The 19,647-nt window shown below is 43.1% G+C and overlaps 1 protein-coding gene across 4 annotated transcripts in view; it reads right to left on the bottom strand.

The window, feature by feature from the left end:
- The window catches only part of PTH1R (parathyroid hormone 1 receptor), a 110,025-nt gene that overhangs the window by 33,097 nt on the left and 57,281 nt on the right, over window positions 1-19,647 (bottom strand). For all 4 annotated transcript variants that reach the window (XM_010712289.3, XM_019616202.2, XM_031553829.1 and 1 more), the window contains exons 3-4: window positions 11,048-11,158; window positions 9,450-9,568 (exon numbers count right to left, since the gene is read on the bottom strand). In XM_010712289.3, the coding sequence (XP_010710591.1) occupies window positions 9,450-9,568; window positions 11,048-11,158 (230 nt within the window). The remainder of the gene's footprint in view (window positions 1-9,449; window positions 9,569-11,047; window positions 11,159-19,647) is intronic.

The raw sequence follows: 19,647 nt of genomic DNA, 5'->3' as shown, positions 1-19,647 counted from the left end.
AAAGAAAAAAAAAAAAAGTTATAATAACTTGCTCCCTGCAAAGCCTGGAGCACATTTCCAGCTGCCAGACTGGGGTCATCTTTGAACTGGAAAACATTTGCCTCCATAGTGAAAATTAAAAAAACAAACCTTACTCCAAGTTTTGGATTCTTGTTCGTTTGGCAATTCTGAGGCATTACTACGCCCAGCTGAACAAAGGCATCCCTGAGCCCCATTCAGAAATTCAACCGGAAAGATCCATGTTCCTATCAGACAACGACACCATTGTAGCAGCAATGGCCTTGGAAAGGGCCTGCTGATTGGCTGGCAAAAGACTTTCGGAGGCTGTGGTTAATTCCTCTGATTAACCACAGGGCCTCTTTTTGAAAGGATGTCGAGTCAGAACTGCCAAGACATACACATGCGTGCATGCATGCACGCTACTCTGCCTGCTTGCAGACGTAGGTGCTGCATGTCTCACCCAGCATCACAACAGAGATCCTCCAGGGAAGGTTAATTTTGGATGGGGTGTTTAGGTCCTCGAGGAAAGCCTTGGAAGGTTTCCCAAAATGCTGAGATGGACCTTTGAGGGGGCAGCTCCTGCTTACTAGTTTCCAAGAGTACTTGTTCTTGGGAATGGGGAGACCTGGATTTACCCAGGGGAAAATAAAAGGGCAGTTCCAGGTCTCACTCATCTCCTAGCTCAAGGGAGGTCCCAGCTGTGGAAACCAGAATGCTGAATCAGGAAAGGTCCTCCAGGTAACAAAACACTGAGTCATCTGCCAGCTGAAACAACCACCTTCATGGTCTGAGAAACTTCTTTTTCAAGCTAATGGAAGATCAAATAATTCACAGAAGACCACAAAAGTCACACATAGCCAAGCCGAGGACATTGCTTCTATAGGCTCCAGAAAGTGTGTTCTCCAACAGACCATCCTGCTACAGGAGTTCCACATGAGGTCTCTGATAAACCTGCCCTGAATGCACACTGACTCTCACTGGTCCTCTACCAACCTGTTGGAAGTGGCAACCCAGCCTCCATAAGCATGGCCTTGCCACCCCACGATACGCTGTTTTAAAAGGTGTGACACCTAAACTCACGCCGTTTAATTCGACTCTTGGTGTAATTCTTCACTGTTTCAACTGTTGATGCATGCACATTGAAAAAGGAGAAGCTGAAAAGAAACTGAAGGAAACAGAAGGACACAAAACCCCCTTCAAGATCTGTGATGCTGGTGGTATGGATTATTAACAAAATGTAAAATTCACAATATAATAGCAAGATTAGGGAACATCAGTTTCATAATTGGTGTCCTTGAATGTTGCTGCCTGCCTATTCCATGCCCTGCTGGGATGAGATAGTGTTGGGAGAGGTGTGGTATGGATCTAATCTTCATCCTTTCTTCTTCCCAAATACTTTGGGAAGTCGTTCTCGTTGCTGAGCCACTCACACTTGCTTCTGGAAGGATTTGAATAGGTTAAGGTGCTCTGCTGTGGGTGACTTGCCTTTGGGGTTAGTGAAATGGCTTCCCATCAAGTCAAGCACCATACTACCTCTCTAGGTCATGGTCTGTGGTTCTCTCAGACACAGTACAGCCTATGAGCCCTTCCTTTCTTCCATGCTCTCTCTGTGCATTACAAAGCTCCACCAGGCCACAGCCAACTGTCTTGTCTCTCCAGGTGAACTGATCTGCCTGCAGTGAACCAGCCCACCTGCTCCTTCCCTCCCCACCTCACTCCAGCCGTAACTCAGAGATTGATGAACCACAAAAGGTGTAAGTACTATTTCAGATGTACTGAGTGCTAAGCCTGTAACAAGACCTTCCTTTCTCCCTCCCTGTTGGTATGGTGGGAGACTTCCTCTCTGCTCCCTTCTGCATCTCAGCTTTCCGCCAGCCTAACCTCAGGGTAGGAACTTTGCTACAACCTAATGACTTTGGGAGAACAGGAAAGAAAACAGAGCAGGAGATGGCTTCTATGTGAACTCTGAAAGTACGTGGAAAAAAAAAAAAAAAAAACAATAACTAAACAAAATAAATGAAACCAAGCTGCCATGGGCATCCACAGGCTGCATATGCCCCCTCCCAAAAGGTCTCTGCATTCCCCTCTCCCTGTGGTTTGGATATCTTCCAGGTATGTGACCCTCAGAGCAGTTGGCTGTTAGATTTCCATACAGTGCTCAGGCCTTAACCTGATTCCTAATTTGTCTGCTTCCATCAATGGAGAGGTAATGTGCATTGATCTGAATCCAGAGGAAATCTGTTTTCCTCCAAAGAGCTCAGAGCTATATCAGAGAAGCAGGCATGGGGATTCAGGGCCGTATCCATTGCAAAACCATGGCTATGCTTTCCCTTTGCACTGCAGCCTGTATAGAAAAATCTCTGGCAGCTCCCTTGACTTTTAGTATGAATATGTGGAGTTCCTCAAGGTGGATGCGGTCCCCAGCTTTGATTTTAGATAGCTATTGTGTGGATGGCTCAATCAGTTCTGACCATTTGAGGTTCAGCAAGCTGGAAGAAGGAGATATTGGGGCTGAGTTTCATAAAAAAAGACATGCTATTAATCACCAAGTCTAACACCAACCCAGCCCTACCATGCCCACTGACTGTGTCTCTCAGAGCCACATCTCCATGATTCTGGAACACCTCCAGGGACAGTGACTCCACTACCTCCCTGGGCAGCCTGTGCCAATTCATCATCACTCTTTCTGAGAAGAAATTGTTCCTAATATTCAACGTGAACCTCCTCTGGCACAATACGAAGCCATCACCACTCATCCTATTGGCGTTGTGTGGGAGCAGAGACCGACCCCCACCTCACCACAACCTCCTTTCAGGGAGTTGTAGAGAGCAATAAGGTCACCCCTTAACCTCCTCTTCTCCAGACTAGATAATGGTTCCCATCCATTCAGATCTCAGGTAAAGGGTCTTTGTCACTCTCAGGACTCAATTCAGTTGTCCTTACACGTGTCCCATTATTTCAGACACATAGATGTCCTAGCTGATTTCAAGTTGCTTTTACAAAAGCAAATAAATTTCCTATAACTCCATATTGTATAAGCCATCACCATGCAAATGTCTCTCATACTCCAGGACATTTTGTTTGATCCCAGATATGAACATAACCTATGTTTCAGCCACTGGTCAAAGCTTTCAGGGCTTTGATATTATTTCCAGTGACACAGGGATGACTGACATAGACTGAGAAATTTGAATCTATATCTCTGTGATTGCATGATTTATCACCTTGGCGACTGGTGGCAAGCTACATTCCAAATATCATTTTATTGCTCTTTGTATCCAACTTTCTGCTTCCCCCCTCCTATGTGAGATAATGCAAGATTGCAACATTTCTGCTGTGAAGATAAAATGGATCCAGTGGTCTTACGAGGAGTTGGTAGGTCATGCTGAAGGGTGGGATTACCAGTGTGTTAGGATAGAAAAATATGTAAGGACTTCCCTGATCGAGCATCTGCAGACTTTGTGAAAGCTGCTGATTCAGATGTCACTAATGACATGTCTGAAATTAGCAGGGGCAGCATCTTACTGTTCTGAATGATAAGAAATGTCAGGAAGCCTCTGTCACTAGGTCCAGCCACTGCATCCCTTCCTTTCCCTTCTTTATTCTTACATTCATTTTTATTTAACAAAAGATGTCACTTAAAATCCTAATGACAGGGAGAAAGAATATTTGCAAAAAGTCGCTGATTTCCAAAGCCTGGAGAAAATCGTTGTGTAGAGCATGACGTTTTGCTACATAATTCTCTTGCCCTCATTCACAGAGGTGTCAGGCCTCTGTGTATTCCAACAGGGACTATGGTAGGAGTCTCCCTCCCCAAATCTAGCTGTGTAAATATGTCTCCAAGTGTGTTGAGGGCCTGTGTTCACCTGATAGGCAATAAAGAAAGATCTTCAGATTCAGCTGCCGACACCGAGTTATGAGGTGCTATGTGAGATACCTGGGGATACCCATGAGGACTCCAGAACTGCTCCTGAAGAGCATGGATTTCATAGATCATAGAATAACAGAGTTTGGAAGGGATGGCTGAGACCATTGAGTCCAATCTCCTGCTAAAGCAGGTACCCTACAATGGGTCGCACAGGTAGGCATAAAACACCAGATGCTCTCAGCAGGCTCTAGGTGTAAAACAATTTCAGCAGCACTACATTAAAAAGTGCTTTAGCATTTGTAGGAACCCATCAGGCATACTTCAGAGGCATGAAATGAGGACTGCACGTCAGGGTTACTTGCAAGAGTGAAGAACAGGCTTGGATAACACATTTTTTTTTCTACACATGCTATCACATCTATCCGTCTTTTGTGATGCAAATGCACAACATTTTTTGATGGTGTTTCATCTCTGTAATTCAGTACACAATTTATGCTATCAGTTTGAGGATACATGAAATTATTGGTTTCTAAAGGGACCCCAGAGAGTTCCAAGAGCCAAGGCCAGGTGCAGAAGAATTTTGATTTGAACAATGGAGTTTAGATAAAGCAGCCTTTGGCCATGCTGTGCCTTTCCTATTGTGTTTGTTATGCAATGGATTCCTGAGACCTCACTGATTTCTCTGGGAGAAGTAAAACCACCATAATATAAACAAGCAATTGCAGATGAAGAAGGGATTGGTGGGCTGAGGTTTGATCTTAGGATGGTCCATTTTGCTGGGTTGGCGGTTTCCAAGCTTAGCTAACCTCCCAAGTTGCTGGCACATATTCCTCTTCCTCATGATTTCAGTAGATGTCACATTTACCCTTAAGCCCATCCTTGAAAACAGGATAAGTTGGTCTGATTTTTTCTTTTAAAAAGATGTGTTTGGCTTCAGTGTTATTTTTGGGGAGGTGGAAATGAAGGGAATTTCTGCTTACTAAACAAAATACGTCATTACTTCTGATGATGTCTTAAAGGGTGAACGTAAAAATGGCCATAGATGACCCACGGCCATTGGCTGGCTGTGTGAAAGGGAAGGGGTCCATGGTCTAAGTATTAGTGTGCCTTTCAGACAGATATTGCCTCAAAAGCTGCACCCTTATGCCAGAACCCATCAGATCTTCCCGACTGTGCCACTTTTGATCCAAAAACTAGCTTCAAGAAAAAAGGCCACCCTGAATTATATTCTTAGAGGAATCTAAGAAAACTCCAAGGAGAACGACCAGCCTGGGCCAGAGGTCCTTTTAGCCTTAGTCCCTATCTTCTAGGGACAAACAAAGCAGAACAAATTACAGAATCATGGAATCATGGGATCAGAGAATCACAGAATTGCAGGGGTTGGAATGGACCTCTAGAGATCATTGAGTCCAACACCCCCTGCTAAAGCATGGGGGGGTTTCGATAGAGGTAAATATACCTACACATAACATATGTATGTCCTGTTGTTCCCCCAGGAACTGAAATCCAGGGAAAAGTGTCAGAACAAAACAAATATCTCTATATAATTACATATATACATATGTGCCTGTGTTTATATACAGTGCCCAACGATCCATCGAGTGATTGGTAGTAGTGAATACCCTCTAGTGATGTTCAGCAGCTCAGTGACATGAGGCACAGCAGACAGACAAACAGATGGTGTTTAACCACACCACCTTCCTCAAAGGGTGAACACTGCCCAATCTGTTCCCCTTCCTTCCCTTGTCTTCCCATCTCTTTCTAAACACTGCAAAGAAAATAAACAGCTCAGAGCTGCCCAGTTAGGGTGCTGGGCTGGGGAGACACAGCTCTCAGCCTGTCTCTTCAGAGGCAAGGAGGCTTTCTGAAGAGCCAGAGTGCAATTGGGATGGGGGATGTCCATGCACATCTCTTGGGAAGGGAGTTCTTTCTCGGGAAATAACAAAATTTCTCATGGTCTCTGCTGCACCAGTGAAGGGTTATCGTAAAGGAAGAATATGAGAGTTTGGAAAACAGCCCAAAGAAAACCATCTTATCTTCCCATGGCATGCTACTAGGACACTTTCCCATGAAACTCCTTTCTACGCTTCGCAAACATTTGCCTTCTACAGACCGTGTCTGAGAGATGGTTCTTCGTAGCAAGATTTATGCTATCTGCAAGGTATTGGGAGAAACACACACTCCAAGAGCTAGCTGCTGCCTACCTGCTACACTAGCTGAAGAGAGAACATCAATCTTCTGGGCTGTCATTCCAGCATCCTTCAGCAGTGCTAATTTTCCCTCAGAAAACAGCCCGAGAGCAATTGCTCACTGAGCAGTTATGAGCTGTTAATTCTCCCAGCTCTGATGGCTTTAGCATAATTTGCTAATTTCAGAAAGTGGTTTCCTTGCTGCTCTGTGTGAAATAATCCATTACACGATTCAGGAAAAAGTAGTACAAGACACAAACCTTCTTAGGGGCTGTCTGCATGCTACTTTGGTCAATATTATAATTATCCCACAGAGGCTAAAATGAGGAAGCTACACACCTAAACAAACATATGTGGACATATATATGTGTATGTGTACATGCACATGGGTGTTTATATTTAGGTGTGTATTTGTACACACAGTTATCTATAGATATAGGCCTATTTCTAGAGATAGCCATGCAGATACATACAGATTGTCCCAGACATGCATTTCTTTCCTAATGCTTTTTGATGCACAGCTTCTTAAAATTTTCTCTTGTTGACATCTGCTCAGATGCTGTCCTATTCAGAGCAGCCCATGATCCCCTTTTGGAAGGCTGGTTAAATGCAGCTGTTAGTGGTGACGCAAAAGATGCTGTGCCCCTGGGGGGGGGGAGAGAAATAATAATAGCAAACAATCTCTCTCTAAAGATGATATTTACTTGAAACAACAATCAAAGGAAGGCTTATTAACACCAGTGCTTCAGAATCATGCTTGGGTGTGAAGATAACAGCCTTCCTTGCTTCTCATAGTCACCATATGACAAGGAAAAAAAGAAGGTTATTCCTTTTTTTTCTTTTATTTCCACAGTGCTTTTTGTACTGGAAGGTCCAGTGGACACACTTGTCACTAAGGTGCAGCTATCTCTAGGACAAAACTTGACAATTACATGACACCATGCAGCATTATGAAAATGCAAATACAAGGATAATAATAATAATAATGACAATGAATAAAATATGTTGTTGAAAATCATGTGGTAACCATGATGCAATTCCAAAGCTAGGGGAAACCTCCTTTATTTCTAATGTTCTTTGGCCTGGACAGGCATTGCTTAGGCAATACCAGATTATCCATTTAATCTGAACAATAAAGATGGAGTAATTTGTCTCACCACTAAAAATCATTAAAGTCAATTCTGTGTATCTAGAACAGAAAAGTAATGACAAAAGATGACTGAGCCTTGTGTACAGAATAATGAGGATAATAAGCTCCTTGGGAGGGTTTAATTAAAACAGCTCATAAAAGTAGAGATCATGAGGAGCAGTGATTTTCCAAGTAGGGGCAGAGCAAAGGACACAGATGCAGTCTTCTGCATCTTGGCACCTCATCTAATGTCTGTTAGGACACACTGCCCCAGTGCTCCATTTGTGAAATGACCACCTCTGCACTGAGGGAGAAACAAGGACAAATACAAGAAACCCCAATTGACACAAGGACAACAGACTTTGCTTTCAGCATTTTCTTCTGCCAGCCTGGGGGTGAGAGGTCTCTGTTTCTTCCTTGTGATGATAACAAATGTACAACTCTCTTTTCTTTGTACCCTTCCCCTGCTGATTATCTAAGGCCAAGTCCTAGCCTCCAACATGGGAGGTTAAAAACAAGGGGAAACCTAGGAGACTTGCTCAGATGGAGGGATCTGCAACAGATGCTTCCCACCACAGGAAGTAGCTGAGAGAGAGGAGAAAGGGGAGATGAAAGGTTAAAAAGCAGAAGCAACTTAGCAAAGTTCTCAGTATGAGATGCTCAATGACTTCATCACCTACTCCAGAAACCATGCAAAGACCTCTGGGGCTAAAATAAGCTATTTCTACCATACAGAGGAGATATGTTCTACCAAAGCTGTTCTAAAAGAAAACATCTTCCAGCACTGAGACACCATGCAGTAGTGGAACAGAACCTGGTGTACACAGAGATGTCTACAGTTTTACTGCATGATTCAACATATGAAGACAATAAAATAACATCTTTCCTTAGTAAATAACTTTATTCTCCATCCTTGGAGATATCCAAAGGCTGTCTGGACGTGGTCTGGGGCAATCGCCTCTGACTGAGCAGGATGCTTGGAGCAGATGACCTCCAGAAGTCACTTCCAACCTCAACCATTCTGTGACTCAAATATTGTTTCACTGTTGGAGAAGAAATACAAAAACTGTCCGTGGTTGGATTTAAAATTAAGAATATTCTCCCAAAGGGACTGTGTGTCATCTTCAAGCTTGCTCTTCACTGTGAAGCTTGCAGTTTGATATTTGTCTCCAACTGTCTGAGAATAACCCTTGCTGCAAAGGATCAGTTCCTACTACCATATCCCATATCCAAGGAGAATATCTTCTAAACACCATTGAGAAACAAGAGATTTCTGCTAAACACTTTGCAAGTTGAAGAAAGAAGAGATCGATCACACAAAGAAATGTCTCTTCCTGAAAAAGAAGGTCACTCTCTCTCTGGTGGCCCCATTGACAGCAAAAGTAAAAAAGAAAAGAACAAAAAAGCTTCTGTGATGCACTTGGAGAAATTCAGAAGCCCTGCAGAAGCACTACCCAACTGGGGCAGACACAGCAAGAGATATTTCTGATATTTCTGCCTCACTGTAGCCAGTTGCTGCTTTTCCAGTTGTCTAAACTTAAAGTAAGTCAAAGTAACACCCATAGATCTGATATACACAAATATTCATCTAGGAGCATATAAGCCTTCTCTATGCACATAGAGTCTCTTTTCTGACCTCTGGTCTTGCGTCTCTCCTTCAGAATTGTGACTAAACCAGAATTAGTTAAAGATCTGCTCTTACAGTTAATTTGCTTTAGCAACAGACTTTTTCCCCACCCGTCTCCAATGAACAGACCACACAGACCAGATCCTGCAGCTTATGCTTTTTAACAAAGACGTCCTGTGTACAGAAACAGGGTCACTAATGATTTGATTAACACAGTTTTTCCCCTCTGCATGTGCATCCCCTAGTATAGACAAGCACAAACGCAAAGGAATAATAAATAATAATCTAGTTACAAACTTTTTACTATTTGTTTGATGGGATAGACGGAGCCTCAATGACATGAGGCATGACTTCCAACCCCCTCTTATTGTCTGTGAACCATCTCCATATTTCCCCCAACTCTCTTTACAAATGGAGTCATGTCAACTGAGTGAACCCTTCCTGGCCTTGAGCACAATTTCCCATTCAAATACATCCTATCCAAACAAACACGCATCTTTGGCAAGCTTGGGTGTGGTTTCCAACAGAAGGCAGTAAATTAAAGCTTATCAAGGGTTTTAAATGAGACAGCATTCCTCCAGCTAGCCCTGGATGAGGCCAACCCTTCATGCCCCATGCACAAATGTAATTGCCTACCCTCTCCCTTGTCTCGTTGGTGAGGAACTTGGCACATTCACTGTAGTTTGCCCAGGTACGGTTGTTGCCTGGAACCAGTTCCCAGCTTCCATTCAGGTCACACCGGCGATAAGCATGGCCTGTAGGAGAGAAACAAGAGGCAGTATAAATGGAGCTAGACCCGATAGAACAGGAAAAACCTCCTGTTCAGTTCAAGGGTGGATCCCAAAGAACTCGATGCCTCTTGCCTGCTTTGAAGCTCAGCCACAAGAACACAATTTCTATCCCCTTAGCAATCTTACTAGTTTTCTGATAAACCCCACAGAGCTAACAACAAGTTGTACTTAGTTTAGATCAAGATAGTGGCTCTAAAATCTAAGGAGAGAAAGCGTAAAGTTCCAAAGCACAGTATCATTCTCATAGTTGCAGCTCTCCCTATGAAAAAAACAAACAAACAAACAAACAAAAACCACAGCAATCTTCATTCTATTGCTCCTCCTTTACAGATTTGGTGTATCTCAATGTAGAGTTTTCCATGGCTACCCTGCTCATGATGACGGAAAGGGGAGACAAGGCATGGTTTCATCTTGTGACAGCTCACAGATGAAAACATTCTTGTTCAGATGTTTATATTGGGATACAATTGCATGGGTTGTGTGTAAAAAGTCCCATTATATTTAATGAGGATGAGACCAACTGAGAGATCTAAGTGTCCAGTGACTGCAGAGGGAGACTTTGTAGATACATCTTCTAAGATGCTCACTGCCCTAGGCAGCTTCACCAGTGGATATTTAAGAGGTGGAGAATCCATGCTCTGTTGGCTTGTGGAAGAAAAAGGGATGGGTTACTTGTTCCTTCCAGATCCTAACCTGAAATGTGTATCTTTGGAAAAGGTCATCTCTCAAGGGTTGGGCTGGCTTGGCTCACAGTTTCTTCCAGAAAAGGCAGGACATACTACATGCAACCAGAGTGCACTGAAATGTAATTACTTATTTTCTGAAAACAGCAGCAGGGCTCTGCTGGGAATTTATCTTAATTCTTTAATTTTGCAGGCTTTGGGTGCAGAGCTTTGCCCGAGAAAAGAGAATGCGTTCGCTTTGGAAGTACAATGAGGTTTTGAGTGTGCTTCAGTTGCTTCTAAAAACACGCACAGACTTTGCGGCACCAGAAGCAAGCCAAGAAATGCAGTGCCTGAGGGAAAGTGTGATAGGGAGGAATTCACGTGTTCTGGTTACCAACACTGTTCTCAGATAGTCACTGTAGGGGTCTGGGCAGAGAGTAGGGGTTAGAAAGAACAAACTTGTGAAGAATATAAATCAGGAGGACATCTTGTAGATTTCTATCACTACCTGAAGTTTGTTTCAGCAAACAAATGTGGGTTTGTAACGCTGCAAGACTACCTAGTTGCAGTTACAGCCCATTGTGCAGGTGGGAGATGTATGTTAAAATTGAGCTTTCTTTTTTTTTCTCTCTCCATTCTATTTCTATTTCTGTTATATTTCTATTTACCCTGCTTGGATAAGAGTCACCATGCAAGAAATTCTAACGGTGATTTCTAATTCCTTGACCCCCAGGTCTCTCATTGCTGTGGTTTTGCTGACCGTGGGGACAGCACCTACCTTTGTGATTGAAGTCATAGATGTACTCAGGACATGGCATAGCCACCACTTTGCCCGGCACACCTTCTGGCCAGCAGACAATACCATCCCACTCAGGAAGACAAAAGCCATCTGTGGAAGAGACACAAACATGAACAGCAGTCACCATTTTGAAAGGATTACCCATGGAACAGTTGGTGACACTGTTATCCAGGACTGATCTTGGGTATCAGTGCCATTTTCCTTTTAGCATCTAGCTTCAGAAGGTTTTGGTTTAGGACGTGTTCAGCAGTGGGACAACAGATAGGCAGAGTCATAGAATGGGTTGGGTTGGAAGGGACCTCAAAGATCATCCAGTTCCAGCCTCCCTCCTGCAGGCAGGGATGCCACCCACTAAATCAGGCACCAACTCAGGCTGCTCAGGGCCCCATCCAACCCAGCCTTGAAAACCTTAAGGGATGTGGCACATAACCTTCTCTAGGAAAAATCCTGTACTAAGGAGCTAAATTGTGCTGTGGCTATATTGTGAGACTCATAACAATCAGTTCAGGCCTCCCTGAAAGGCACTTAACACCCAGATTAGATTGTGATTTCATGCCTAGATACCATCAGGCCAAATTCAGCTATCGTTTTTACTTATTATTTACATCAGCCAATGCTACAGTACACCACAATGTTTTGCTGCTTTCTGAGATGTGCTCACTTACCTAATTCTGAGTGCATTTTTAAGTAATGCTAAGACTAGCAACAATCTGTAGGGAGGTCCCATGGCAATATTTTTTAAAAGTAGATACAGAATATTTTATTATCTTATTACATAAGCAGTAAAGTGATGGAATCTCTGTTTCCTCTCTCATCTGACACTGTTTTTGTCTATGAATTCGCTTGTTCTAGTTTCCTTCTCCCCTTCCTTCCCAGTGATGTAATCACAGGGCAAGATGCAGGCCATGCACTGATTGATTTGGAGCCCTGCCCATGCTAATTGCCTGGCAGTGCACACATGCTGATTGACCAGCTGCTGCCTGCAGCCAAGCACAGCTTACAATGATTGAGTTTCCCCAGCTTCTCTCCTTGCTTACTCACTATTTTGGATTTCTGCATTTTGCTCAGTCACCAATTTTCACTAAATTGAGCAGAAAGAGAGTGGGCAGGAGAAGAATACTGTGAGAGCTGTTTGTCTCTGTCTGTTGTACAACCTCCTAACTTTTTTGCAATGGAATGATGGGGTGGTTCCTGAAGGATTTTTCTTTAAATCATTCTTGTTCCTCCCTTTTCTACACTGAAGAAAGCTAAAATACCCCTGACAGAGAAACCCTGCCTCCCCCTGGGAAGGCCACATCTACACATGACTCCCTCTTCCCTGTGTGTGGTTTGCTTGCAGAAATCTATGATTAATGCTTAGCGCAAGGAAAAACAGAGACACAAATCAAGAAAAAATGTCTTTTCCCATCTTTTAAGTTTCCTTTTCCAAAAACTGACAGGTAAGTAAGTATGTATTTAAAATATTTTGATTCTCATCTTGCAGTTTGCAGGAACTTGCAAATTCATGGAATCACAGAATTGTTTGAGTTGGAAGGGACATTTAAGGGCCATGTGTTCCAACCCCCCTGCAATAAAGAGTGAACACCCACAGCTCCATCAGGTTCTCAGAGCCCCATCCAGCCTCACCTTGGGCGTCTCCAGGGACATGGTGTGTTCACAACCTCTGGGAAACCTGTGCCAGTGCCTCACTACCCTTATCATAACAAAACTTTTTCCTTGTATCCAGACAAAACTTTTTCCTTGTATCTCCCCTCTTTCAGTTTGAAACCATTTCCCCTTGTCCCATCACAACGGGCTCTGGCACAGGCTACCCATGGGGGTGGTAGAGTCACTGTTCCTGAGGGTGTTCAAGAAACGTTTAGATGATGTACTGAGGGACATGGGCTAGTGGGGAGATATTGGTGATAGGTGGATGGTTGGACTGCATGATCTTAGAGGCCTTTTCCAACCTTGGTGATTCTATGATTACACAACCAAATCCAACCTAGTGCTTGCATACCCCTTTGCATTGGGCTGCATTAACTGCTCCCATTGGTTAAGATCCAGCTACAGCAGCATATTTGAGATGGAAAGCTGGCAGTGGTGAATCTGACCCATCTCCACTTTCAGAGCAGTCCCTGGACTCCATACTAATTGCAGCCCTCAAAAAAAGGAGTTTATCAGCAGCATACAAAGTGTCTGACAGGGAGAAATTACATGAAAATCAAAATAAAATAGAACAGCCTGCTCTTATCTGCAAAAGAGCTCAATAGCAAAGAAACGATAAGCACAGCCAAGATCTCAGCATGTTTCTTCAATATCAAAGCTAATGCCTTCGCAATCTTTCAGCCCAACTGTAATTTATCCTTTATCATGCATGTGCTTTCACAAGATTAAATAAGAACTCAGGATTGCTTTAAAAACCTTTGGCTGGTGCAGTGCCCTCCAGGGTCAGAGCTGACAGTGATCAGTTCAGTTTGCTGATATTTCGGGACATGAAAAACAACAGAAAAGCTCATCGTTTAACAGTCTGATTCCTCATCTTTAATTTAGTGTTGATGAAAAGGACCAGCCTAATCACTGCCTATCATTTAAATTAACTGAGAGTGGGGGCAGAGCAGCTGACATTCCTTGGCATCGATGTGATAAATAGGATGAAGAAGTTCAGTGCACGTTCTCTGCTCTGAGAAGGAGGAAGAACGGTACCAGGTTTTCCTATTCATGAAAGCTATGTAAGCCCTGTCCTTTGGCTAATTATTTTGCAGGATAACTTACTCCATGAAAAAGTTTATTTTTTTTAGTTCTGTATAAACATCAAAAGAAAAAGAGGGGAAAAAAAAGACCCCACAAAATTTGGATTAGGACAAAGGGTTATTTCTTCTGAGTTCTTACTGCAGAGAAGAAAATAAATAAGGATTTCATTTAGCCCTCAAAGTGCTGTTACCTAAAATAAAATAAATTCTTTTTACAAAATAAACTTGGGTTGGTTTAAAAATGAAAACTATGGATAAACTGTTGAGGAGAGAAAAAGAATCATCTGAATGCCATGCTCTGAAATACTCAAAGTCCTTCCACTTCTCTAATGGGTTCAGAACAACTTGCAAAGTTCATTTGTAAGCAGATGAATTCAAAATTGCGTTGCAAGATTTTGCTCAGAAATAATTAATCTGGAGAAGTACTTTTACAGTAAGAGTGGTCAGGCACTGGTAGAGGTTGTCCAGAGATGGTGGAAGCCCCATCCATGGAGACACCAAGGTCAGGTTGGATGGGGCTCTGAGCACCTGATGGAGCTGTGGGTGTTCACTGCAGGGCAGTTGGACCAGATAGATTTTAAGGGTCCCTTCCAACTCAAACAATTCTATGATTCTAAGTACCTGGTGATGCTCCTTCCCCATACTGTAAACATACCCATACGTATTTCCACACAGTGCACTCATTCAAAGGAAAACTGGTGCTTTCTGGAAAACAGAATACACAGTAATTTATTTTTGGGTACTTTAATTCTTCCTAATCTTCCCAGAAAAGCAGAAGGTTGAAGGCATTGTGCTGTTAGGACCCTTCTGGCCTGCTGCAATATCAGTTGGGCAATCTGGGGAGATATCTAATGCTAATGTAAAAAAAATGCCATCTTTGCCACATCTCACTGCATCTGAAATCTTTCAGCGCTTTTGTGTATTCCCCCATAGAACTGAGCCTATAGAGATCTGATGGGACTGAATCTGAGCATCTGAGTCTCCCAAGCAGTGCAAATGAATCTGTTGTGATTATCATAGACTATCGCGACACAGAATGATAGAATCATAGATTCACAGAATCATAAAATCATAGAATGGCCTGGGTTGAAAAGGACCACGATGCTCATCCAGTTCCAACCCCCTGCTGTGTGCAGGGTCACCAACCAGCAGACCAGGCTGCCCAGAGCCACATCCAGCCTGGCCTTGAATGCCTGCAGGGATGGGGCATCCACAACCTCCTTGTGCAACCTGTTCCAGTGCCTCACCACCCTCAGTGTGAAAAACTTCCTCCTAATATCTACCCTAAATCTCCCCTGTCTCAGTTTAAAATCATTCCCCTTTGTCCTATCTTTTCCACCTCTTCATCATCATCTAAAAGAGTAAGAAATCTGTCATCATTCCCTCCCTGTAAATTTCTTTGTGAGTGATGATTTGTAGAGACCATCCCCACATCAATTCCTTCTTCCATTGCTCTGCTGTTTCTTCTCTGGTCTGCACAGCCACGTGGCACCTTTACCATTAATGTGATGGGATGATGGTTGGACTAGATGATCTCAGTGGTCTTTTCTAACCTTAACGATTTTATGATTCTGTGATTCTAATTTCACCATCTCGAGGCCGCTGGTGTGATAACTGGGACCAACTGGACCGAAGTCTGCATCATTTCTCTCCAATTTTCTTCTGCTTTGTTCAGTCTGGAGACCATTTAGCAATAGAATAGATGATGGGGAGGAAAGATTGTTCTGGCATTGTTCTGGAATCCAAACAGGACTTGTTGTTTTCTGTTTTCCCAAATATTTCCTCCAAATATTTTTCTTAGTTTATAAAATATTAACACTGCTAATACTCAGCTTCTTTCTGCTCAAAACAGATCCACATTGAATTACAAGAAGAAATCTGAAAAATGTCCAGAAGTTTCAGGAAAACAATATAAAAATCCATAAGCTGACAATTTTTCTCTGTGGTTATACTTTAGAAAAAACAATTTTACAACTTTTTCATTTAAGCTGTCTTAAAAAATAAAAAAATAAAAACCAACACCTGCAAGCATTGTGCTTTTGGCATGCTGAAAATGAGTCTCTCCAGAGACGTTGTTTAGAAGGATGGATAATCAGAAGGGATCCTGTTTTTTGTTGCTGATTGAAAAGCTCTTGACAAACTCATATTTTTTTTTGGTGAAAAATAGTTTGAGGGTTTAAATATGCTGTTTAGATCAATGCAAGTGGGCGGGTTTGGGACAGGAGGTCGCATGTTCCAAATGAAGTGGGAATATTAATCATTTCTTTCCTTGGAAGAAATGGTAGAATTCACTGAAGATGTAAGCCAAAAAGAATGCATAAATTTGAAGAAAACAAGTAAATCTGGTACACATCCCACATCTGATGTTGGACACGTATCAGTCATTTGGGCAGAGATGAATGGAAGATATGGCTTGTGTCTCAGGCATGTACATCAATGGGAGAAGCTCCTCTGCATCCAGAGCGGTAGTTGTAACACTTGTGGATGAGGGTTGGGAAGGTGGGAAAGGCCTCTGTCATCTCTGGCAGAACTGGGCTTGGACATGTGTTTGAAGAAAGTTTGTGGGCTCTCCTTCAGCCAAGAAACTTAAACTCTTAAGATGGGTTCAGCAAAACCATTTGACTAAAGAGCTTGCTGGATCCAACAAGTAGATTTTCTCTGCAGTTGTTTCAAAAAGAAGAGATGCTCACAGGGCAAGCTGCTTTGGTTGGCAGTCCTGGGGTCCTTATTGCCACCAGTCCCCAGAACCTGGCATAATGCTTTCATTCATCAGATTTCAACCACTAATATATACATACATATTCAAGCCTCTATCCTCTGTCTGCACTTTTGGACTGCAAAGCCATCATTGTGGGGTTGATAGAAGTCAACTGTTGAGGCAGGAATTGAAGCTTTGTCTCCTAAGATATATTCTGCTTCTTTATCCCATAGTAGTTGGCTAGGAGAGGCTTCACAGGTCCTATGATGTCCTTGCTACTGGTCAAAGAAAATAGCCTCTTAGGGGAAAAGCTTGTAAATTCCTTTGTTGAAGAGGAACAGAAAGAAAAATTTATTCTAACAAAGAGAAGGACTGTTAGGGTGGGGAGATTTTGCTGGTGGTCCTGGAGGAAAATAAAGGCCTGGTCTACTTAAATGAACAACATAGAATGAGAAAGGTTCTTCTCATTGTATCGGTAAGCATTGTGAGTGAGCTCCATAAGTGGGAGAAGATGCATAAAGAAAAGTGCTTTAAATGGCAATGGACAAAATTCATACTAGAAATTAAGACAGAACTTCTACCCATCGGATGAGCCTTGTTCAGGATGAGGCCTCTATGGAGAACAAGTTTCATGTTCCTAAGTGATTTAAGATGGCATCTCACTAGATTAAATGGAGCATTAATAGCGCAGCATTAATAAGGCAGTCCAAATTATTCTTTCCTTCCTAAGGACAAAGAAGCAAACCCAACCTCTCCTATAAGCCCTTGTTATGCTCTCACCTCTTGATCTTGAGATATTCAGCTCATCACTTCCTCAAGATAGAAGAAGCCACTGCAGAGCTCAGTCTCTTTTTTTTCCCCTGCTATGCTGATGTAAACCTCACCTCCGGTTTCCTGATGCTTTTACTTTGCTTCTCAGACCATCTATCCAGCTCAAATGAGGCCTCATTCTTTCAAATCCCTTTTAACCTGGGTTCTTCCTGGAAAACCTCACATCTATACCAGCACTGAACATCTTACTTGTGTTGCCAAGACTTCTTATTATTCGCAGTAGGCTCTTTTCTGAGTGGTAAAAGTGGGACCTAGTAATACATGCTTTATGAGTATACGTATACATTTGTTCATTTCAAATGATGGGATCTCAGTGTCATGCAAATGGGATTATTTCCCCAAACATTCTCAGATTTGTTGCCAACAGGTTGAAGGAGGTGATGCTGCCCCTCTGTTCTGCCATGGTGAGACCTGACCTGGATACTGCATCTAGATGTTGAGTCCTCAGTACAGGAGTAGTGAAGCATTGGCACAGGTTGTCCAGAGAGCTGAAGGATGCTCCATCCCTGGAGACATTCAAAGTCAGGCTGGACCAAATTCTGAGAACCTGATGGAGCTGGAGGTATCTGTGTTCATTGCAGGGTAGTTGGACTTGCTGGCCTTTAAAGATCCCTTCCAACTCAAATCATTAAATGATAAAATCTTGTTTCTCCCCCTAAAGCAGTTATCTCCCAGCTACTGGGTACCTCATAGATTCTGACTGGCATTACTGAAAACCAAACATTAGAGGATAGCTTCTGCAGCTCTGGGTGCCTTTGCTGCTAGTCACAGCACAGCAGAAAAACCCGAGGAGACTGGCCTAGAACATCAGTCCTGGATGCTCTGAAAGTAAATGATCCAAATCTTCAGTCATGAGGCTGAGAGACCAAAGTCTCAGCTGAAATCAACCCCAAGGGCTCAGGGAACAAAGTCCCCAGTGAAATACTGAGGGATGTGTGTTGGGCATGATGGTGCTAAATGCTACTTTCATAGTTTTGTAGAATATCACAAGCTGGAAGGGACCCACATGGATCGTTGAGTCCAACTGCTTTCACTCACTGCTTTCCCAGGGGAAGGACTCAGGTCACAACTCTGCAGAGGCCATAACAGCACCACAAAATAATCATTTTGACAAGTCAAGACATTTGGAAAAACCCATCAGCTCACTAGTTGAAGTTACCAGCACCTCAGTGAAGGGCACACTGTCAATTGCAATACACTGAGCAGATATGAATCAAAAATCTGATTTATTTCTCTGCATCTTTATGCCATTTTATCACAGTTCATCTTTGCTCATCTTCTAAGGCTACACTGTAAAATCCTCCAGGCAGGGCATATGTTTAGTTCCTGGAGGTTACTATTAAAGTACCCATTCATCTTGGACTGTCATGAATACTCCCTTACAGTAGCACCGTACTACAGAGTAGTTATAGTTGCATAGATTACCATAGTTTTGGAACAGATGTGCCTTAAAGCTCTCCTTATTCCTCGAGCGTTGAAATCTCATTGCACAGAAATTGTCTTCATTATTGCAAGCCAATAAAGTATTCAGGATGGTGCATGTAAATGCTGTTTGATGTCACTGCCGTGGGACTTGTGTTCCTGCGTGCTGCAGGTTGATCAAATGGAGGAAAGAAGGGGGGAGAAGAATTTTGGGACCATGCCTGCTCACTGCTCATCTCCTAGAGTGCAGTGGGGGCTATTCTCTTATTCTCTCCTGCCTGATCTGTTTCCCTTTCCTCCTCCCTCTGGTTCTTCCCCCCGAGTCTCAGTTCTGATCTCTATGCAAGTGGCACAAGCATGCAGAGAACACATTAAAACCATCTGTGAAGCTGCTTGGCAGCTGGGTAAATGCAAACATGGTCTTGAGGTGTTTATCTAGGGGTATGGAATATAAATCAGCCCAACTTATTCTGGCATCGTGCAAGGCATCAGGGAGACCACATTTGGAATATGGTGTGCAATTGTGGTCGCTCTATTACGGGAAGGACATTTGGTGGATTGTAAAAAGGCAGGGAGGAGCAACCAAAAAAACGACCCAGCACTTTAGGACAGGAGGGAGAGAAAGGGAGGGCTGGATGGCCAGTGTCTCTGTGTGGGGGTGTTTGGTGCTGCAGATTTATTTCATAGCTGGCTGTCAGAGCACGCGTGTATCATATAGATCTGTAGGTGGGAATGTATGCAGGAAGGGGTGTCTGGTGGCATTGTCTCTGCAGCACAACACAGCAGGAGCACGTATCTGTTTTGGGGAAGGATGCTCTGCATGCCTCCGAGGACTTTTGCATGGCTGGCTAGGAACAGTGCACGCATCCACAAAGACCTGTGTTTGTGAATAGGTA

The sequence above is a fragment of the Meleagris gallopavo genome, chromosome 6 (genome assembly GCF_000146605.3).
Source record: "Meleagris gallopavo isolate NT-WF06-2002-E0010 breed Aviagen turkey brand Nicholas breeding stock chromosome 6, Turkey_5.1, whole genome shotgun sequence".
Taxonomy (NCBI): domain Eukaryota; kingdom Metazoa; phylum Chordata; class Aves; order Galliformes; family Phasianidae; genus Meleagris; species Meleagris gallopavo.
The sequence above is the reverse complement of the archived record's forward strand: the minus strand, read 5'-3'. Positions and strand labels throughout refer to the sequence as shown.